We start from the raw sequence: 23,192 nt of genomic DNA, 5'->3' as shown, positions 1-23,192 counted from the left end.
TTAGGTTTTAGTGATGCAGATTATCGTCACTCCTTTCTTGCTGTCATCCGCAGGTTATCTCTCCTGCTGTAGATTCTTGGATGATAACCAGATTGTAACCAGCTCAGGAGACACCACCTGGTAAGTGCTGAGGGTCGGTCAAACCCTTTCCCTTCTTCCCCCATAACATTGAGAGCCGCAGTGACCCCATTCGAGAGCTTGGGCTCCTAAAATAGTGACATCCACAATGCTCTAAGTGGCAGCTTCTGTGCCCCCCATGTCAGACACTGCTATAGTGTCCCTATAACAGTGACAGCCATATATATCCTAAAGTATAGAAATAACAGCAACATCTACAATAGCGACAACTCCAGTTGCCCCAAAAAAGAGACAGCTATAGGGTCTTCAGGAGCAGTGACTGCTGCAGAACCTCATTACATTGACAACGGTGTCCCCATAATGATCAAATCCCCAGTTCCTTCTTAATCATGACATCTACAAGGCACATAAAACCGTAAAATCCACACTGCCACCATCACAACAGCTATGTGTAACAGACACAGGGGCCCAATAATCATGTCAGCTATAAGTAACCCATAAAAATGATAGTGTCCCCATAACAGTAATAACTGAAATATCTCCATTACTATGAAAGTCGCAGTGCACTTATATCAGAAACAGTCACAGTACCTCCATAGCAATAACAACCCAATGACTCCATTACAGAGAAAGGGACATTGACAGCCCCAATGCCCCCATAAATATGTTATTAATGAGGTCCTCAATGAAGGACACAAGAAACTGAAAAGGGAACAGTAATGGGGGCCTAAAATGCTTCAGTGCCCCCCCAAAAAATTACAATGCCAGGAAGGTGGCTAGTTCCTCAAAAAAGGGAACAGTAATGGGGGTTCAACTAGTCCCAGTGCCATCACAATGGACAGCTGAGGTGCTTTTATAATAGGAATTTTGCACATTTACAACCCCAGTGACCCCACAACAAGAAATAGTCAGTACCGCCATAGCAATTACAACTCCAGTGACTCAAGAGAAAGATACATTAACAACTCTAGTGCTCAAAAAAATCTGCCTGACAGGACGGGAGCTAGTTCCTCACAAAAGGAAACAGTAACAGGGGCCTAAATACCTTAGCGCCCCCCAAAATTCAGCCTGCCAGGAAGGGGGCTAGTTCCTCAAAAAAATGGAACAGTAATGGGGTTCCAACAAGTCCCAGTGCCCCCACAGCAGAGACAGCTGCAGTGCTTTTATATTAGGAATTTTGTCCATTCACAACCCCAGTGCCCTCATAGCAATAAAAGCCCTAATGCCCTTATATCAGAATAGTCAGTGCCTCCATAGCAATAACAACTCTAGTGACTCCAGAGAAAGATACATTGACAACCCTACTGCACCAAAAAATCAGCCTACCAGGAAGGGAGCTAGTTTCTCAAAAAGGGAACAGTAATTGGGGTCCAACTGGTTCCAGTGCCCCCACAGCAGAGACAGCTGCAGTGCTTTTATATTAGGGATTTTGTACATTCACAGCCCCAGTGCCACCATAACAATGAAAACCGTAAAGCCCTCATTTCAGAAATAGTGAGTGCCTCCATATCAATAACAACCCCAGTGACTCCAGAGAAGGATATATTGACACAATTAGTGCCTCCAAAAATCAGCCTTCTACTAAGGGACCTAGTTCCTCTAAAAAAGGAACAGTAATGGGGGTCCATCTAGTCCTGGTGCCCCCACAGCGGAGACAGCTGTAGTGCTTTTATATTAAGAATTTTGTACATTAACAAACCCAGTGCCATCATAACAGTGAAAGTCCTAATGCCCTTATATCAGAATAGTCAAACCCTAGTGACTCCAGAGAAAGATACATTGACAACCCTAGTGCCCCAAGAAATCAGCCTGCCAGTAAGGGGCCTAGTTCCTCAAAAAGGAACAGTAATGGGGGTCCATCTAGTCCCAGTACCCCCAAAGCAGAGACAGCTGCAGTGTTTTTATATTAGGGATTTTGTCCAATCACAACCCCTGTGACCCATACCCGAGCCCTCCACATTGTAATTGTCCCCCTCTTTGCTTTCCTCAGTGCTTTGTGGGACATTGAGACTGGGCAGCAGAAGACGGTGTTTATAGGCCACACAGGAGACTGTATGAGCCTGGCTGTGTCTCCCGACTTTAACCTCTTCATTTCTGGGGCTTGTGACGCAAGCGCCAAACTGTGGGACGTTCGACAGGGTGAATGCAGACAGACATTTATCGGGCACGAGTCAGACATCAACGCCATCTGTGTGAGTATAGTTACGGGGAGTCATGTAAAGGTGCAAGGTAATATTAAAAAAAAATAAGGTGGTCTAACCCCCTTCCCCTGCAGTTTTTCCCCAGTGGCCAGGCCATCTGCACGGGTTCTGATGACGCCACGTGTCGCTTGTTTGATCTACGTGCTGACCAGGAGATCAGCGTCTACTCTCAAGACAGCATCATCTGCGGCATCACCTCGGTGGCGTTCTCCCGCAGCGGCCGCCTCCTCCTGGCAGGATACGATGACTTCAACTGCAACATATGGGACTGTCTAAAGTGTGAAAGAGTTGGTGAGTCCCATTAGTACCCTATAATTTCATGGGTTCCTAATAGTTCAGAACTACCGATGGTCTGCACCAAATCAGGGTTGCCAGGTGATTGGAATCCTGAAAGTAGTATCTTGGGATGCCCAATGGATATTTAATGCACATGGATAGACAATCCCATCAACTAACATCTCGTCAGCATCAAAAATAACCAAAAATGAGAGTTTCCGCTGAGATTAGTGGCACCAGGGAAATGCTTAACTGATTGATCTGTATTGATGCCATTAGTTGAGTTGAATGAGTCCTCCATATTAATAGGACAACTTACTTGCCAGTCAAAATATCTTTTTGGTGACCACTCTAGTTTGCTTTGGCTTACTGAAAGGGATAGGCAACTTTCTGTAGTATTTGCTTGATTTTTGCAATGAATTACAATAGGATAGCTGCTGAAATGCGATTGCAGGTTCCCTATGGCTGTTATAGCAGTCAGCAGCTTGCTGAAGACCCCCATTGCAGCCATCTTAGTACTCCTATAAAGCCCAGGCATAAGCCAAATCTTCACAAGAGATGTTCAATTTCCCCCAGAAGGCCTAAAACGTAAAGAAAGATGGAATAAAACAATTTAAATATAATATATATATATATATTGTGAGGTAGCGTGGTCGGCTGCGCAGCAGAAGACACGGGATCCAGGCACCAAGGGTCACAGCACACGGTTTAATATCCAAACAAAAGTCCACAACAGTACACATGTGCCTCTCCGGCAGAGAACTCAGGGAGTTGTGTTCACACCCTCACACCCGGCACACCTGCCCTTGTTCCTGTTTCCTTTTAACCCTTCCTTCAGCCTGTAGGGAAACAGGATTAACCCTGGAGTGGAGTTACTTTCTATCATGGAGTGAGCACAACCAGGGCGAGACATACCGGCCGTCATAGATAACCCCGGTCACAGTCTCACATACCCCCCCCCCTCAGTTCAAGCGTGCGGGGTTGAACTCCCGCCATCAAACACGGGCCGCGGGACAAGGCATCGGCGTTGCCCTGCAACCCACCGGCCCGGTGTTCAACCATAAACCGGAAGTTCTGCAGAGAAAGGAACCACCGGGTAACCCGGGCATTCCGTTCCTTGGCGGACCTCATCCAGACCAGTGGAGAGTGATCCGTCACCAAGCGAAACTGCCGTCCCAGCAGGTAATAGCGTAGGGACTCCAAGGCCCACTTGATCGCCAGGCACTCTTTCTTCACTACGCTATAATTCCGCTCGGGAGGGGTGAGCTTCCTACTTAAGAAGGTGACGGGGTGTTCCTCCCCCTGAACCACCTGAGACAGCACTGCCCCCAGGCCGACCTCAGAGGCGTCAGTCTGTACTATGAACTCCTTCCGGAAATCAGGGTTTACAAGAACGGGCTGTCCGCACAGGACCCCCTTCAGGGCCCGGAAGGAGTCCTCGGCCTGCGGAGTCCAGCGCACCATGACGGACTTCTTGCCTTTGAGAAGGTCCGTCAAGGGGGCTGATAGTCCCGCAAAATCTTTTACAAACCTCCAGTAGTACCCCACGATACCCAGGAAGGCCCTAACCTGCTTCGTGGTCAGGGGTCTAGGCCACTTCTGGATCGCCTCAACCTTGTTAATTTGGGGCTTAACTCCTTGGCCTATCACGTAGCCCAAGTAGCGGGCTTCCGTGAGACCCAACGCACATTTCTTGGGATTGGCTGTCAATCCGGCTGTTCGAAGCGCGTCGACCACCGCTTGTACCTGTTCCAAGTGGATCTGCCACTCGGAGCTGTAAATAATGATGTCATCAAGGTACGCTGATGCATACGCCTGGTGGGGTTCCAGTACCAAGTCCATCAACCTCTGGAACGTGGCTGGAGCGCCATGTAACCCAAAAGGCAAGACAACATAGTGGAAGAGACCCTCCGGCGTAACAAAAGCGGTTTTCTCCTTGGCGGACTCCGTCAGTGGCACCTGCCAGTACCCCTTGGTCAGGTCGAGCGTGGTAAAATATCGCGCCTGTCCCAGCCTATCAATCAGCTCATCCACTCGGGGCATGGGGTAGAGATCGAACTTGGATATTTCGTTCAATCTCCTAAAGTCATTGCAGAACCTTAAGGAGCCATCGGGTTTTGGTATTAGGACAATGGGACTAGCCCATTCACTCCGGGATTTTTCAATGACCCCCAGGCGTAGCATTGTCTTCACTTCCTCTGATATGGCTTGTCTTCGAGCCTCCGGCACGCGGTATGACTTCAGGCGTACCTTCAGGTGGGGCTCGGTGACAATATCATGTCGTATCAGACTGGTCCTACCAGGCAGCTCGGAGAAGACATCGGGGTTCTGCTGAACCAGCCGTCTGGCCTCTCGCCTCTGTGTCTTGGTGAGGGCTTCTCCAATCCTTACTTCCGGTTCGTCCTCTCCGGAGGTCGCTGGAGCCGGATGTGAACGACCCGAAGAGGAGGGAGATGGGGAAAAAACAACCATCAGGCTTTCCCGTTCCTGCCAAGGTTTTAATAGGTTGACATGGTATATTTGTTCAGGTTTCCGCCTACCGGGCTGCAATACTTTATAGTTGACCACCCCGACTCTTTCCTTTATCTCGTAGGGGCCTTGCCACTGAGCCAGGAATTTACTCTCCGCCGTGGGGATTAAAACCAACACCCGATCCCCGGGTTTAAAGGTCCGCACGGTGGCTTGTCTATTGTAGCGGCCGCTTTGCGCGGCCTGAGCCTCCTGTAAATGCTCCTTCACAATTGGCATGACCGCGCTTATGCGGTTCTGCATACCCAAAATGTGTTCAATCACACTTTTATGGGGGGTGGGCTCTTGCTCCCATGTTTCCTTTGCCAGGTCCAACAATCCCCGGGGATGTCGCCCGTATAACAATTCAAAAGGCGAAAACCCCGTGGATGCCTGTGGCACCTCTCGTATGGCAAACATCAAATAGGGAAGCATCATATCCCAGTCTTTCCCGTCTTTGGAGATCACCCTTTTGAGCATGGTTTTCAGGGTTTTATTGAATCGTTCTACTAACCCATCCGTCTGAGGATGATACACAGACGTGCGCAACTGCTTGATCTGGAGTAGCCGGCATAGCTCTTTGGTCACTTTAGACATGAATGGGGTCCCCTGATCCGTAAGGATCTCCTTGGGCAACCCCACCCGGCAGAACACAGCAAACAACTCCCGAGCTATAAGCTTCGCCGCAGTATGTCTGAGAGGTATCGCCTCTGGATACCGGGTGGCATAGTCAACGATCACTAGGATGTGTTGGTGCCCTCGAGCAGACTTTACGAGGGGCCCCACCAGATCCATCCCTATCCATTCAAAAGGGACTTCTATAATGGGTAACGGTACCAACGGACTGCGAAAGTGGGTCAGGGGTGCGGTAAGCTGACACTCCGGGCAGGTTTCGCAGAACCGTTTTACCTCCCCAAAGACCCCGGGCCAATAGAACCTTTGCAATATTCGCTCCTGCGTTTTCTTGACCCCTAGGTGGCCACTCATCAGGTGTTTATGAGCCAAGTCGAGGACCCGCCGGCGATACGGCTGGGGCACCACCAACTGCTCTACTCCCACGCCCCGTATTTCATGTACCCGGTAGAGTAAATCCTGCTTAAGAGCGAAATGGGGGTACCTTACCTGGGCACCGGGCAGCTGTGCCACCCCGTCAACTACTGTCACCCGACTCCGGGCATGTATTAATGTAGGGTCCTGGAGTTGGGCTGTCCCAAATGTATCCGGGGACGCCTCCAACTCCGGGATGGGCTCGACCGTCTCAGCCTCTCCTGCCAATACCTCTAGGGGCGACCTATCGGGTTCACATTCTGTCCCTATCATGGGGACCCCTACGGCAGGCGTCCCGGATTCAGGATTGTAGGGCTCAGGTCCCGGACTGACCAATATCTGAGGGGACTTAGGAGGTCCCTTCCATAAAGTTCAAAAATAGGGCAGATCCCTTCCTAGGATCACGTCATAGGGAAGAGTGTTAATAAGTCCCACCTCATGTTGCACCTGACCGCAAGGTGCTGTGATGGTGACAATCCCCGTGGGATAGTCTCGGCGGTCCCCATGTATGCAAACCACCCCCACGGTACGTCCTGTGGCCTTTACTTTAGCCCTCAAGGTTGATCGCACAAGGGTCACTAAGCTGTCGGAATCCAACAATCCTGTAACCGGACATCCATTAACCTGTATTTGGCACAAGTGGGGCTCAGTCTCTGGGGAGACCAGGTCAGCGGTACACACCACCTGAGCATACATTGAACCCCGCCGGGTAACTCCACAATCCATGGGCTCCGTGGTGAGTGGACACTGGGCTTCCATATGTCCCACCCGCTGGCACCACCAACATCTAATAGGGAAGGAAACCCCCTTGACGAGTTGTCGTTTAGGGTACAGAACCTTCCGGACCTCAGGGACGGCGGGCGCAGCCTCAGACGGGACGGTAGCGGACTCCTGCACCGGTGTCAGCGGTGGGTCCTTGGCCCTAGGCTTGGAGGGGCCGGACCGACGGGCGGTACGCAAAGTCTCAGTGTCCCGTATCAAGTCCTGCGTAGCCACATGCCGCTCTACCAGGGACACTAATTGGTCCAGGGTACTCGGGTCGCCCTGTCCTACCCACCGTTGAATGGTGACGGGTAAAGTGCGCACAAAACGATCAACTACTACCCTTTCCACCATTTGCGCCGGGCTCAGAGTGTCAGGCTGCAACCACTTTTTTACGAGATGCAACAAGTCATAGGCCTGGGAGCGTACGGGTTTGGCTTCCTCATAGAACCACTGATTTACCCGCTGAGCCCGTACATAGGTATTCACCCCCAACCGAGCCAGTATTTCGGCTTTCAAAGTCGCATATTCTATGGCGTCCTCGGTACAGAGGTCCAGGTACGCTTTTTGGGGTTCCCCCGTCAGATAGGGCGACAATACCTCAGCCCACTGGGGGGTCGGCAGCTTTTCCCGCTCGGCCACCCGCTCAAACACCGCCAGGAACGCTTCCACATCATCCCCCGGGATCATCTTTTGCAACGCTTGTCTCACCGCTTTCCGGACGCTGCCGTCGTCACCCGGTCCCGGGGTTGTTGCTGCCGGTCCGGCACGGATCGACTTGGCCAGGAGAACCATCTGTTCTTGGTGCCTTTGTTCCTGCAATTTCAAAGATTGCTGCTGATGATCTAACGACCGGAGCAGGTGTGCATTGATCTGTTGCTGCTGCTTTAGTATTTCCTCCATGGCGTCGCCGGGTTTGGGCTGTAGTATAGCCGCTTGAATCCAGGACATGTGCTACCGGGTCACCAGAAATGGAAGCTACACCTCACCGGGCTGGCATGCCCGCATTCTCCACCATATGTGAGGTAGCGTGGTCGGCTGCGCAGCAGAAGACACGGGATCCAGGCACCAAGGGTCACAGCACACGGTTTAATATCCAAACAAAAGTCCACAACAGTACACATGTGCCTCTCCGGCAGAGAACTCAGGGAGTTGTGTTCACTCCCTCACACCCAGCACACCCGCCCTTGTTCCTGTTTCCTTTTAACCCTTCCTTCAGCCTGTAGGGAAACAGGATTAACCCTGGAGTGGAGTTACTTTCTATCATGGAGTGAGCACAACCGGGGCGAGACATACCGGCCGTCATAGATAACCCCGGTCACAGTCTCACAATATATATATATAAAAAAAGAAACTTAAAAAATAAAAATTGAATCACCCTGGTGAGAACTAAACTGTGTGCAGAATTATTAAGCAAATGAGTATTTTGATCTCATGATACTTTCTTTTTATACATGTTGTCCTACTCCAAGCTGTATAGGCTTGAGAGCCAACTACTGTGATGCCCTGGACTAGTCAGGTCGTCCCAGGTAGTCCTATGCACACACACCCCCTCCCTAAAAAGGTGACAGCAGCCAAACTTCAAAGCCTTGTCACCACCCTCCAGGTTTGATGTCCATACCAGGGTGGGTGGAGCCAGGCAGTTGGCTCCGCCCACCGAGGAGTTCACAGGCTTGGACGCGGGAAAAGACACAAGTTCTAGGGTAGATGAGTTTTGACAGTGAAGGAGTGAGGTCAAGTTCAAGGGCAGACCTGTGACCAGGCCTGCCATAGTATACTCAGGTGTCTGGGTTGGAGCCCAGTCACCTCTGGCAAGGAGGCAGACGGTGGTGGCCGCCTGCAGGAGCTGGGATTACAGCCGGTGAAATCGTAGGGACCGGGGTCGGGCAGTGGCCTGCCGGTACCGAACCGGGGAACAGATTGGAAACCGGAGCACCAGGAGGGGTACTCAGACCCAGTACGAAGCCCCAAACCAACAGGGCCGAGTCAAATCAACTGATTGAGGACTGGACTTAAGGACCTTTCCCACACAAGACCCGTTAGAAGACAACAGCCCAACCATACAGGGTAAAGCCACCGCCAAGGCATAGAGACCCAAAGGGCCAGCGTCTGCGGGCAAAACAGGGCTCTCCTGACACCCAGCAAGCCGGGGAGCGGACTACCATTGCTTAGGCATAGGAGTCAAAACATTCACACAATGAGGTGCAGGAGAAAGGCGGAAACCACCAACCTGTTAAGGGAGAATCTGCAGCCGGCTGCGGGCCCCGTTCATCATCCCGTTTGGTTTACCAGAGACTCCAGTGTATTGTGTCATAGTGAGTACACCAGTGCCTTCGGGCCGCGCACCGCACCGCACCAGCATCCAGCATGCACCCGTCCCCACGCCTCAGCACCTCCCTCGGGTCCCCGGGACCATCACTCCCCTACCCACGGAGGGGTCAACACCAAGCTGCGCAACACCGTCCCCGGGAGGCCTAGTCAACGGCATCCATTCACAACCCGTGGGTGGCGTCACGAACTTACATCCCTTACAAACCACCGAGGCTCCAGCCATGGAACTCCCCACCAAAGTCCCTGCGTGTAGCGCCATCCCTCCTTGCAGAGCGACGTGACCACCGGGTCCGTGAGGAGCTCGAGCCACCCACCGTACGAGCACGGATCCGAGCGGCTTGGCGGTCGCAGCCGAGCCCGCGGGGCGGTACACTACCAATTAAGTAAATCAGGTGATGTGCATCTCTGTAAGGAGGAGGGGTGTGGCGCAATGACATCAACACCCTATATAAGGTGTGCTTAATTATTAGGCAACTTCCTTACCTTTGGCAAAATGGGTCAGAAGAGAGATTTGACGGGCTCTGAAAAGTCCAAAATTGTGAGATGTCTTGCAGAGGGATGCAGCAGTCTTGAAATTGCCAAACTTTTGAAGTGTGATCACCGAACAATCAAGCGTTTCATGGCAAATAGCCAACAGGGTTGCAAGAAGCGTGCTGGGCAAACAGGGCCCATGAATTGAGGAAAATCAAGCATGAATCTGCCAAGATGCCATTTGCCACCAGTTTGGCCATATTTCAGAGCTGCAATGTTACTGGAGTATCAAAAAGCACTAGGTGTGCCATACTCAGGGACTTGGCCAAGGTAAGGAAGGCTGAAAAGCCACCACCTTTGAACAAGAAACATCAAGACTGAGACAAGAAATATTTTAAGACTGATTTTTCAAAGGTTTTATGGACTGATGAAATGAGAGTGATTCTTGATGGGCCAGATGGATGGGCCAGAGGCTGGATCAGTAAAGGGCAGAGAGCTCCACTCCGACTCAGACGCCAGCAAGGTGGAGGTGGGTACTGGTATCGGCTGGGATTAGCAAAGATCAACTTGTGGAACCTTTTCGGGTTGAGGATGGAGTGAAGCTCAACTCCCAGACCTACTGCCAGTTTCTGGAAGACAACTTCTTCAAGCAGTGGTACAGGAAGAAGTCGGTATCGTTCAAGAAAAACATGATTTTCATGCAGGACAATGCTCCATCACATGCATCCAACTACTCCACAGCGTGGCTGGCCAGTAAAGGTCTAAAAGATGAAAAAATAATGACATGGCCCCCTTGTTCTCCTGATCTGAACCCCAGAGAGAACATGTGGTCCCTCATAAAATGTGAGATCTACAGGGAGGGAAAACAGTCCACCTTTCGGAACAGTGTCTGGAGGCTGTGGTGACTGCTGCACGCAATGTTGATCATAAACAGATCAAGCAATGACAGGATCTATGGATGGTCGGCTGCTGAGTGTCATCATAAAGAAAGGGGGCTATATTGGTCACTTTTTTGGGGGTTTTGTTTTTGCATGTCAGAAATGTTTATTTCTAAATTTTGTGCAGTTATATTGCTTTACCTGGTGAAAACAAACAAGTGAGATGGGAATATATTGGTTTTTATTAAGTTGCCTAATAATTCTGCACAGTAATAGTTACCTGCACAAACAGATCCTCCTAAGATAACCAAATCTAAAAAAAAAACACTCCAACTTCCAAAAATATTAAGCTTTGATATTTATGAGTCTTTTGGGCTGATTGAGAACATAGGTGTTGATCAATAATAAAAAAAATCCTCTAAAATACAACTTGCCTAATTATTTTTTACACCGTGTGCAGAATTAAGTAAAATTCAATTAAAAAATAAATTAAGGAATATTATGAAAGAAAAAGCCAAATAAAGTTTACATCCCCCCCTCTTATAATACAAAAATAAAAAAAATGTAAATTACAGGAAAAAAGTGTGTGTGTGTGTGTGTGTATGTGTATATACATATATACATATATATATATATATATATATATATATATATATATCTATATACACACACACACACACACACTGTATATATATATATATATACATATATATATATATATATATATATATATATATATACACATACACTGTATATTTTTTTTAAATGGCTGTTTCTGCAAATATTCAATTGATCAAAAAAAAAAACTTGCCGGGTGAAGATCGTCAAGAAAAAAAAAAAAAAACAACTTCATAATCGCACTCTTTTTTTATCATTACACGTCTCAAAAAAGAAGGGAATTTTGTTTACTTACCGTAAATTCCTTTTCTTCTAGCTCCAATTGGGAGACCCAGACAATTGGGTGTATAGCTCATGCCTCCGGAGGCCACACAAAGTATTACACTAAAAGTGTAAAGCCCCTCCCCTTCTGCATATACACCCCCCGTGCATCACGGGCTCCTCAGTTTTGGTGCAAAAGCAAGAAGGAGGAAAAAATTATAAATTGGTTTAAAGTAAATTCAATCCGAAGGAATATCGGAGAACTGAAACCATTCAACATGAACAACATGTGTACACAAAGAACAACAGCCCGAAGGGAACAGGGGCGGGTGCTGGGTCTCCCAATTGGAGCTAGAAGAAAAGGAATTTACGGTAAGTAAACAAAATTCCCTTCTTCTTTGTCGCTCCATTGGGAGACCCAGACAATTGGGACGTCCAAAAGCAGTCCCTGGGTGGGTAAAATAATACCTCGTAATAGAGCCGTAAACGGCTCCGTCCTACAGGTGGGCAACCGCCGCCTGAAGGACTCGCCTACCTAGGCTGGCATCTGCCGAGGCATAGGTATGCACCTGATAGTGTTTCGTGAAAGTGTGCAGGCTCGACCAGGTAGCTGCCTGACACACCTGCTGAGCCGTAGCCTGGTGCCGCAAGGCCCAGGACGCCCCCACGGCCCTGGTAGAATGGGCCTTCAGCCCTGAGGGAACCGGAAGCCCCGAGGAACGATAAGCTTCGAGAATTGGTTCCTTGATCCACCGAGCCAGGGTTGATTTGGAAGCCTGTGACCCTTTACGCTGGCCAGCGACAAGGACAAAGAATGCATCCGAGCGGCGCAGGGGCGCCGTACGAGAAATGTAGAATCTGAGTGCTCTCACCAGATCTAACAAGTGCAAATCCTTTTCACATTGGTGAACTGGATGAGGACAAAAAGAGGGTAAGGAGATATCCTGATTGAGATGAAAGGGGGATACCACCTTAGGGAGAAAATCCGGAACCGGACGCAGAACCACCTTGTCCTGGTGAAACACCAGGAAAGGGGCTTTGCACGACAATGCTGCTAGCTCAGACACTCTCCGAAGTGAAGTGACTGCTACTAGGAAGACCACCTTCTGCGAAAGGAGTGAGAGAGAAATATCCCTTATTGGCTCGAACGGTGGTTTCTGAAGAGCCATCAGCACCCTGTTCAGATCCCAGGGTTCTAACGGACGCTTGTAAGGAGGGACGATGTGACAAACCCCCTGCAGGAACGTGCGTACCTGTGGAAGTCTGGCTAGGCGCTTCTGAAAAAACACAGAGAGCGCAGAGACTTGTCCCTTAAGGGAGCCGAGCGACAAACCCTTTTCCAATCCGGATTGAAGGAAGGACAGAAAAGTGGGCAAGGTAAATGGCCAGGGAGAAAAACCCTGAGCAGAGCACCACGACAGGAATATCTTCCACGTCCTATGGTAGATCTTGGCGGACGTTGGCTTCCTAGCCTGTCTCATAGTGGCAATGACCTCTTGAGATAACCCTGAAGACGCTAGGATCCAGGACTCAATGGCCACACAGTCAGGTTGAGGGCCGCAGAATTCAGATGGAAAAACGGCCCTTGAGACAGCAAGTCTGGTCGGTCTGGTAGTGCCCACGGTTGGCCGACCGTGAGATGCCACAGATCCGGGTACCACGACCTCCTCGGCCAGTCTGGAGCGACGAGGATGGCGCGGCGGCAGTCGGCCCTGATCTTGCGCAACACTCTGGGCAACAGTGCCAGAGGAGGAAACACATAAGGGAGTTGAAACTGCGACCAATCCTGAACTAAGGCGTCTGCCGCCAGAGCTCTGTGATCTTGAGACCGTGCCATGAATGTCGGGACCTTGTTGTTGTGCCGGGACGCCATTAGGTCGGCGTCCGGCATGACCCAGCGGCAACAGATCTCCTGAAACACGTCCGGGTGAAGGGACCATTCCCCTGCGTCCATGCCCTGGCGACTGAGAAAGTCTGCTTCCCAGTTTTCTACGCCCGGGATGTGAACTGCGGATATGGTGGAGGCTGTGGCTTCCACCCACAGCAGAATCCGCCGGACTTCCTGGAAGGCTTGCCGACTGCGTGTCCCGCCTTGGTGGTTGATGTATGCCACCGCTGTGGAGTTGTCCGACTGAATTCAGATCTGTTTGCCTTCCAGCCACGGCTGGAACGCCTTTAGGGCAAGATACACTGCCCTTATCTCCAGAACATTGATCTGAAGGGAGGACTCTGTCTGAGTCCAAGTACCCTGAGCCCTGTGGTGGAGAAAAACCGCTCCCCACCCTGACAGGCTCGCGTCCGTCGTGACCACCGCCCAGGATGGGGGCAGGAAGGATTTCCCCTTCGACAGAGAAGTGGGGAGAAGCCACCACTGAAGGGAAGCCTTGGCTGCCCGAGAAAGGGAGACGTTCCTGTCGGGGGACGTCGACTTCCTGTCCCATTTGCGGAGAATGTCCCATTGAAGTGGGCGCAGGTGAAACTGCGCAAAAGGAACTGCCTCCATTGCTGCTACCATCTTCCCTAGGAAGTGCATGAGGCGCCTCAGGGGGTGTGACTGGCCTTGAAGGAGAGATTGCACCCCTGTCTGTAGTGAACGCTGTTTGTTCAGCGGAAGCTTCACTATCGCTGAGAGAGTATGAAACTCCATGCCAAGATATGTCAGTGATTGGGCCGGTGTCAGATTTGACTTTGGAAAGTTGATGATCCACCCGAAACTCTGGAGAGTCTCCAGAGCAATGTTCAGGCTGTGTTGGCATGCCCCTTGAGAGGGTGCCTTGACAAGTAGATCGTCTAAGTAAGGGATCACCGAGTGTCCCTGAGAGTGTAGGATTGCCACCACTGTTGCCATAACCTTGGTGAAGACCCGTGGGGCTGTCGCCAGGCCAAAAGGCAGTGCCACGAACTGAAGGTGTTCGTCCCCTATGGCGAAACGCAGGAAGCGCTGATGCTCTGGTGCAATCGGTACGTGGAGATAAGCATCTTTGATGTCGATTGATGCTAGGAAATCTCCTTGGGACATTGAGGCGATGACGGAGCGGAGTGATTCCATCCGGAACCGCCTGGTTTTCACATGCTTGTTGAGCAGTTTTAGGTCCAGAACAGGACGGAAGGATCCGTCCTTTTTTGGCACCACGAACAGGTTGGAGTAAAAACCGTGACCCCGTTGCTGAAGAGGAACAGGGATCACCACTTCCTCCGCCTTCAGAGTGCCCACCGCCTGCAGAAGAGCATCGGCTCTTTCGGGGGGCGGAGATGTTCTGAAGAAACGAGTCGGAGGATGAGAGCTGAACTCTATCCTGTAACCGTGAGACAGAATGTCTCTCACCCATCGGTCTTTTACCTGTGGCAGCCAGGCGTCGCAAAAGCGGGAGAGCCTGCCACCGACCGAGGATGCGGTTTGAGGAGGCCGAAAGTCATGAGGAGGCCGCTTTGGGAGCGGTTCCTCCAGCGGTCTTTTTAGGACGTGACTTAGACCTCCATGAATCGGAGTTCCTCTGATCTTTCTGAGGCCGTTTGGACGAGGAGAATTGAGACCTGCCCGCGGTCCGAAAGGACCGAAACCTCGATTGTACCTTCCGTGGTTGAGGTCTGTTTGGTCTGGACTGGGGTAAGGATGAGTCCTTTCCCTTGGATTGTTTAATGATTTCATCCAATCGCTCACCAAACAAGCGGTCGCCAGACAATGGCAAACCGGTTAAGAACTTTTTGGAAGCAGAATCTGCCTTCCATTCACGTAGCCACATGGCCCTGCGGACTACCACCGAATTGGCGGATGCTACCGCCGTACGGCTCGCAGAGTCCAGGATAGCATTAATGGCGTAGGACGCAAACGCCGACGCCTGAGTGGTTAAGGACACCACTTGCGGGGCAGATGTACGTGTTACTGCATTAATCTGCGCCTGACAAGCTGAGATAGCTTGGAGTGCCCATACGGCTGCGAATGCTGGAGCAAACGACGCACCGATAGCTTCATAGATGGATTTCAACCATAGTTCCATCTGTCTGTCAGTGGCATCTTTGAGTGAAGCCCCATCTTCCACTGCAACTATGGATCTAGCCGCCAGTCTGGAGATTGGAGGATCCACCTTAGGACACTGAGTCCAGCCCTTGACAACATCAGGGGGAAGGGATAACGTGTATCCTTAAGGCGCTTGGAAAAACGCTTGTCTGGACAGTCTCGGTTTTTCTGGACTGCCTCCCTGAAGTCAGAGTGATCCAGAAACGTATTCAATGTACGCTTGGGAAACCTGAAACGGAATTTCTCCTGAGAAGCTGACTCCTCAATTGTAGGAGCTGGGGGAGAAATATCCAACACCTGATTGATGGTTGCTATAAGGTCATTCACTACGGCGTCACCTTCAGGTGTATCTAGGTTGAGAGCGGCTTCAGGATCAGAATCCTGATCTGTTACCTCCGCTTCATCCTCCAGAGAGTCCTGCTGAGACCCTGAACAGTGTGATGAGGTGGAGGGAATTTCCCAGCGAGCCCGCTTAGGCGGTCTGGGACTGCGGTCCGTGTCAGAGACCTCACCCTGGGACCTATGGGTCATCCCAGGGGCACTTTGCTGTTCCAATTGAGGGGGACCAGGGGTCAAAGATTGAACAGTGCCCGGGGCCTGAGTCACCGGTCTGGACTGTAGGGCTTCTAGTATTTTAGCAGACCATTTATCCATACTCTCAGACAGTTTGTCAGCAAAAGCTGCAAACTCCGTCCCTGTCACCTGGACAGTGGTAGCAGGTGGTTCCACCTGGGCCACCTGTAGCGGAGGCTCCGGCTGAGTAAGTGCCACAGGGGCCGAGCATTGCACACAATGAGGGTCAGTGGAACCTGCCGGCAGTACAGCCGTACATGATGTACAGGTTGCAAAGTACGCCTGTGCTTTGGCACCCTTGCTTTTTGCGGACGACATGCTGTTGTCTCCTCTGAGAACAATCCAGGAGGGTATATAGCCAAAAGACAACAGAACGACCGTACAGTGCAAATGTATAGCCTAAAAGCCTATATATATATATATATATACACTTCGGCACTCAGTGGGGCCAGCACCACAGGTGCTGCTTACCGACCGCTCAGAGCGGTTGCGTGATCACCAGATTCCCTGCCTGGGTCTCCCTGTGTTGTCTCTCCTCTCCAGCGTCTGAATCGCTGACAGGAATGGCTGCCGGCGTTCTGTGGGGAGGAGGGGACCGTGGGCGTGCCCAAGAAAAGTGCGGGAATCTAGTGCCCCAGTGTACTGAGTGAGGAGGGAGGAGGATACTAATGTATGCTCCAGCCCTCAGCGCTGACGATCTGTGCAGCGTCCCGCCCTTCCCCTGACTGGCAGGCCTGTGGGCGGGAATATACGACACTAGGCCGCAGAAGCCGGGGACTAAAGTTATAAGCGCGGCCGGCAATAAGCGCGGCCGCGCGGTAGTCCCCGGCGCACTAACACACCCAGCAGTGCTGCAATGTGTATGGCACAAGCGCTCCATGCGCGGTAGTCCCCGGCGCACTAACACACCCAGCAGTGCTGCAATGTGTGTGGCACAAGCGCTCCATGCGCGGTAGTCCCCGGCGCACTAACACACCCAGCAGTGCTGTAATGTGTATGGCACAAGCGCTCCATGCGCGGTCCCCACGGGGACACAGAGTACCTCACAGTAGCAGGGCCTTGTCCCTGACGATACCCGGCTCCTATCCAGCAGATTCCCAGGTGCTGCGGAGGGAGCACGGTCCCTGTGCCTGGAGACCGATTAGGATCCCACTTCACCCAGAGCCCAGTAAGGGATGGGGAAGGAAAACAGCATGTGGCTCCTGCCTGTGTACCCGCAATGGGTACCTCAACCTTAACAGCACCGCCGACACAGTGGGGTGAGAAGGGAGCATGCTGGGGGCCCTGTTATGGGCCCTCTTTTCTTCCATCCGACCTAGTCAGCAGCTGCTGCTGACCAAGCTGTGGAGCTATGCGTGGATGTCAGCCTCCTTCGCACAAAGCATAAAAACTGAGGAGCCCGTGATGCACGGGGGGTGTATAGGCAGAAGGGGAGGGGCTTTACACTTTTAGTGTAATACTTTGTGTGGCCTCTGGAGGCATGAGCTATACACCCAATTGTCTGGGTCTCCCAATGGAGCGACAAAGAAAACAAAAATGCAATTAATAGTAATAAAACATTGTAGGTATCCAAAATTCTATTAATAAAAACTACAACCTTAGCACTCAAAATTATTTTTTATTTTTTTTTTACCAATTTCAGATTTTTATTTTATTACTTAAAGAAAAAAAATATACACGTTTGGTATCTCCATAATTGTAGCGACCTGGAAAATCAAACTCCAAGTCACTTTTACTGCAAAACAAAGGGCGTAAAAACAAGAAACAATGGCGGAAGTACCAATAAAAAGTACAACACACATAAAAACAAGCCCTCACATCCCCTTATCATCAGGAAAAAAAAAAAGTGACGGGATCTCTTAAAATGGCGACATAAGGCAATTTTTTTTTTCAGATTTATTTATTTTTTTTATGACTAAAATAAAGAAAAAACTATACAATTTTGTAATCTACAGAATTATAATGACCTGGAAAATTATATTCCAAGTCATTTTTAGCACACAATAGATGTTCTAAAAATAAAAAAAAACAATGGCGGAAGAACTTTTTTATTTAACTATTTTGAGAGAAACTGAATATTTTTTCTGATTTTCAGTACATTATAGGGTAACATGAATACTGTAATTTAAAACTTCCCTATGTCTACGTGGACAGAAAAATAAAAAAAAAAGTTATGGCCCTTGCAAAATGGGGAGAAACAAAAACAAAAAAATGGGGTGCAACATAAACATCAATTTTAACAACTACTGTAATGGCCAATGACAAACACCCGATCGATGATTGTTCCTCCATTATCCAACCTGCTGCTGCCCAAATAGTGGATGAATGGTGGACTCCGGATGGTTGCCATGGGTAACATTTTCTGTCAGACATCTTTAATATGAGGCCTATTGTGTATGTGACCGCCATTCCTGGCTCATTTGGAGAAGACCAATGTCTCCTATTACTTCATAAACTGGTTTCTCTACTTATAATGAACGTATCGTATTCGGTAACAATCCTCGATGAGGTTTTGTTGGAGACGGCAGGTCCATATTCTATTCAAGCTCATTTTACGCTGACGACAATAATGGCTACCCATTGAGAATGTGGGTAAACTTTAGCCGAGTCTATGGAATAATTAGCCATATTGGAGACTCGGTAAACGCTGCCGGAAATAACGATAGGCCTTGTTCTTACCAGAGCTGTTGCTAGGTAACAATTTCACAACTAATCTGACAGGAATGAGCTAACGTCCCCCTTAAAAGCAATGATAAGAACCCACCAGATACTCGACAGCGACTTTACCTCACTCATTGTTACCCCTAGTTCTGTCTCATTTTGGGAAACCAATATGGCTGCCAATGGAAACCATGATGCAATGAGGGCCTGTTCACCTCACGTTTGGTTCAGACATTTGTAACTCCTAAAACGGGATCCATTCACTAGAAATAGACTTTGTACAGCGTCCGGCCTCCGCTTCAGCAGAGTCTAACTTATTTTTAAAGGTGGAAACAATAGCATGGTGGACTATGCCAAAGGACGGACGCCACCGTAATGGAGGCCAGATGCAGTACAAGGCCTAAATTACCATTCACCTTTTGTAATCCATGTCTCCCCCACAGCATTATTATTAGACCATATAAAGTCATGGCCGAAAAAAAGTATTGGCACCCTTGAAATTGTTCCAGAAATTGAAGTATTTCTCCCACAAAATGATTGCAATTACACAGTTTTATTATACACATTTATTTCCTTTGTGTGTATTGGAAAAAAACAGAAGTAAAATGAGGAAAGGGAATTGGACATAATTTTACACAAAACTGCAAAAATGAGCCTTACAGAATTGTTGTCCTCCTCAACTTAATATTTGGCTGTACACCCTTTAACCTTTACCTTTTGGAATAAATAACTGCAATCAGTCGCTTCCTATACCCGTCCACAAGCTTCTTCCTCCTCTCACCTGGAATCTCGGACTCTTCTTTATAAACTGCTCCAGATCTCTCATATTTGAAGGCTTCTTCTCTTCTCCCAAAAGCAATTTTCAGATCTCTCCATAGGGGTCAATGGGATATAAATACAGACTCATTGCTGCCACTTCAGAACTCTCCAGCGCTTTGTTTCCATCCATTTCTGGGGCTACTTGGAAGTGTTTGGGGTCATTGTTCTGCTGGAAGACCCATGATCTAGGACGCACACCCAGCTGTCTGACAATGGACACTACATTGGCACCCAAAATCCTTTGGTAATCTTCAGATTTCTTGATGCTTTGCACACAGTCAAGACCCCCAGTACCAGAGGCAGTAAAACAACCACAAAACATCTCTGACCTCCACCATATGTGACTGTAGGCGTCGTGTTCTTTTCTTTGTAGGCATCATTCGATTTTCGGTAGAATGATGCTCTTTACCAAAAAGCTCTTTCTTGGTCTCATCTGTTCACAAGACGCTTTGCCAGGATTATGGGTACTCACGTACATTTTGGCAATCTACAGTTCTGCTTGTTTATGTCTCAGTGTCAGCAGTGGGGTCCTCCTGGATCTCCTCTATAGCATTTCATTTCATTCAGATGTGGACGAATAGTTGGCATTGCCACTGATGCCCTCTGAGCTGCAGGACAGGTGTAATTTCTTTAAAACTTGATTGTGGCGGCTTATCCACCATCCTGCATTGCAACCTTTCATCAATTTTTATCTGCCATCCACATCAAGGGAGTACAAGCTACAGTGCCATGGGTTGTAAACTTCTTTATTATGTTGCGCACCGTGGACAAAAGAACATCAAGATTTCTGGAGATGGACCTTTAACCTTTAGTTGTTGATATTTTTTAACAATTTTATTTCTCAAGTCCTCAGACACACAGACATACAATGCAAAGATTGGGTCAACTTCTCTTTTATCTGGATTCAGGTGTGATTTTCATATTGCCCACACTTGTTACTTGCCACAATTGAGTTTGAATGAACATCACATGCTTGAAACAACGTTATTTATGCATAATTTTGGAAAGGTGCCAACAATTTTGTTCTGACCATTTATGGGGTTGTGTGTGAAATTGTGTCCGATTTGCCTCTCCCTCCCCCCTCCGTTTTTTTTTGTGCTGTTCTAATACACACAAAGAAGTATACATGTATGACAAAAGATGTAACTGCAATAATTTTCTGGGAGCAATACTTCATTTTCTGGAACAATTTCAAGGGTGCTAGCACTTTCGGTCATGACCGTATAACCAAGAAGTCGCTAAATTACTTCTTAATTCTACTTTTTTTTTTTCTCTCTCTAATTTTACAGGAGTGCTCTCTGGGCACGATAACCGCGTCAGCTGCCTCGGCGTCACCTCGGATGGGATGGCGGTCGCTACCGGATCGTGGGATAGTTTCCTGAAAATCTGGAACTGAATTTTTTGCACGATACTTCATGCAGCGGAGACAGGGGCCCCTAAACTCACCTCTCCCACCCCTCACAGTCCATTTATCAATGCCCCTGATTATACCCTGATTAGCGTCTTATCCCACCAGTGCAGGGCTGCACCAGCATCCCCCCTCCATACCAGGCACCTGCTTGGATTTGCTGTGTGACACTTACTAGCTGCAGAAGCCCCATTTACAAGCAAAATGCAAACACTGCCACCTGGTGGCTGCTGTACACACTGCACCCAGATATCATCAGCTGCGCATTGGATCCAGACTGTAGAACTCCCCCTGCCCCAATACAGGAGCTGTTACCCCCCAAATCAATCCTTTCTGATCAAACTCCCGCACCCCCTACTTTTCTTCTCTACTCCTGCTGCATACAACGTCAGCATCTGTGTGCATATCTACTTAATTTATTTTACTGAAGCCTCTTCTCCCTTTTCTGTCACTTTTTTTTTTTTTCAAAACAGGTTTGTGTTTTATAGAAAGAGGAAAATAAAATCTATTTTAGGTCATAGAAGCCGAAGATTTTTGGCATCTTTCAGACATGTTAATGGTTTTATTAAATCTCAGGTTTGCAGCCACTTTGGACTCTGTCTAGATGTCTTCATATGTCAGTACGGCAAGAAAAAAAAAAAAAAAAAGACTGTGGGGATAACGGATCAGTTATATTCTTGTACATAGGGGCAGTATTATAGTAGTTATATTCTTGTGCATAGGAGGAGTATTATAGTAGTTATATTCTTGTACATAGGATGCAGTATTATAGTAGTTATATTCTTGTACATAGGAGCAGTATTATAGTAGTTATATTCTTGTATATAGGGGCAGTATTATAATAGCTATATTCTTGTACATAGGGGGCAGTATTATAGTAGTTATATTCTTGTACATAGGGGGCAGTATTATAGTAGTTATATTCTTGTATATAGGAGCAGTATTATAGTAGTTATATTCTTGTACATAGGGAGCAGTATTATAGTAGTTATATTCTTGTATATAGGAGCAGTATTATAGTAGTTATATTCTTGTACATAGGAGCAGTATTATAGTAGTTATATTCTTGTATATAGGGGCAGTATTATAATAGCTATATTCTTGCACATAGGGGGCAGTATTATAGTAGTTATATTCTTGTACATAGGGAGCAGTATTATAGTAGTTATATTCTTGTACATAGGGGCAGTATTATAGTAGTTATATTCTTGTACATAGGGGCAGTATTATAGTAGTTATATTCTTGTACATAGGGGCAGTATTATAGTAGTTATATTCTTGTACATAGGGGCAGTATTATAGTAGTTATATTCTTGTATATAGGGGCAGTATTATAGTAGTTATAGTCTTGTACATAGGGGCAGTATTATAGTAGTTATATTCTTGTACACAGGGGGCAGTATTATAGTAGTTATATTCTTGTACATAGGGGCAGTATTATAGTAGTTATATTCTTGTATACAGGGAGCAGTATTATAGTAGTCATATTCTTGTACATAGGGGCAGTTTTAGGCTATGTGCACACCGTGTTTGATATGTTTGAGTACAGTTGTCACAAAATTGCATGCTAATCCTTATGCCAAAAGGTAGAGAATGCCGATAATTTGTGCACATTTTTTCCCCTTGCAGATTTGCAGAATGTCAAATCCTTTCAGCGTTTTTCCACCTCAGAATGCATAGAAAAATAACTTTTTCTGCCAAGAAATGCAGATTTGGTGCCAGAATTTCTGTAATTAAATACTCAGCATGTGCACATAGCTTTTTTTCCTGACCAAAACCTGACAGCCAATCTCCTTGGAGTCATCTGCACTTTTGGTGCATTTTTGCAATGGTTTTTCTACAAAGTATTTTTTTTAATGCAAAAACGCTGCAAAGAATTGACATGCTCACACTTTTAAAACTGCTGCAAATATACGCAGGTATTTGACAAAACAGTCAGGAAAAAAAGAAGGGAATTTTGTTTACTTACCGTAAATTCCTTTTCTTCTAGCTCCTATTGGGAGACCCAGACAATTGGGTGTATAGCTTCTGCCTCCGGAGGCCACACAAAGTATTACACTTTAAAAAGTGTAGGCCCTCCCCTCTGCTATACACCCTCCCGTGCATCACGGGCCCATCAGTTTTGGTGCCAAAGCAGGAAGGAGGAAACTTATAAATTGGTCTAAGGTAAATTCAATCCGAAGGATGTTCGGAGAACTGAAGACCATGAACCAAGGAACAATTCAACATGAACAACATGTGTACACAAAAGAACAACAGCCCGAAGGGAACAGGGGCGGGTG

The 23,192-nt window shown here is 48.2% G+C and overlaps 1 protein-coding gene across 1 annotated transcript in view; it reads left to right on the top strand.

Moving 5' to 3' along the window:
• The window catches only part of GNB3 (G protein subunit beta 3), a 57,920-nt gene extending 36,423 nt beyond the window's left edge, over window positions 1-21,497 (top strand). Inside the window, exons 7-10 of the mRNA XM_075348293.1 lie at window positions 54-120; window positions 2,069-2,270; window positions 2,354-2,570; window positions 20,792-21,497. Coding sequence (XP_075204408.1) covers window positions 54-120; window positions 2,069-2,270; window positions 2,354-2,570; window positions 20,792-20,898 — 593 coding nt within the window. The 3' untranslated portion in view covers window positions 20,899-21,497. The remainder of the gene's footprint in view (window positions 1-53; window positions 121-2,068; window positions 2,271-2,353; window positions 2,571-20,791) is intronic.
• The last annotated feature ends 1,695 nt before the right edge of the window (window positions 21,498-23,192 follow it).

This window comes from Anomaloglossus baeobatrachus, chromosome 5 (genome assembly GCF_048569485.1).
Source record: "Anomaloglossus baeobatrachus isolate aAnoBae1 chromosome 5, aAnoBae1.hap1, whole genome shotgun sequence".
Classification (NCBI taxonomy): Eukaryota; Metazoa; Chordata; class Amphibia; order Anura; family Aromobatidae; genus Anomaloglossus; species Anomaloglossus baeobatrachus.
The sequence above is the reverse complement of the archived record's forward strand: the minus strand, read 5'-3'. Positions and strand labels throughout refer to the sequence as shown.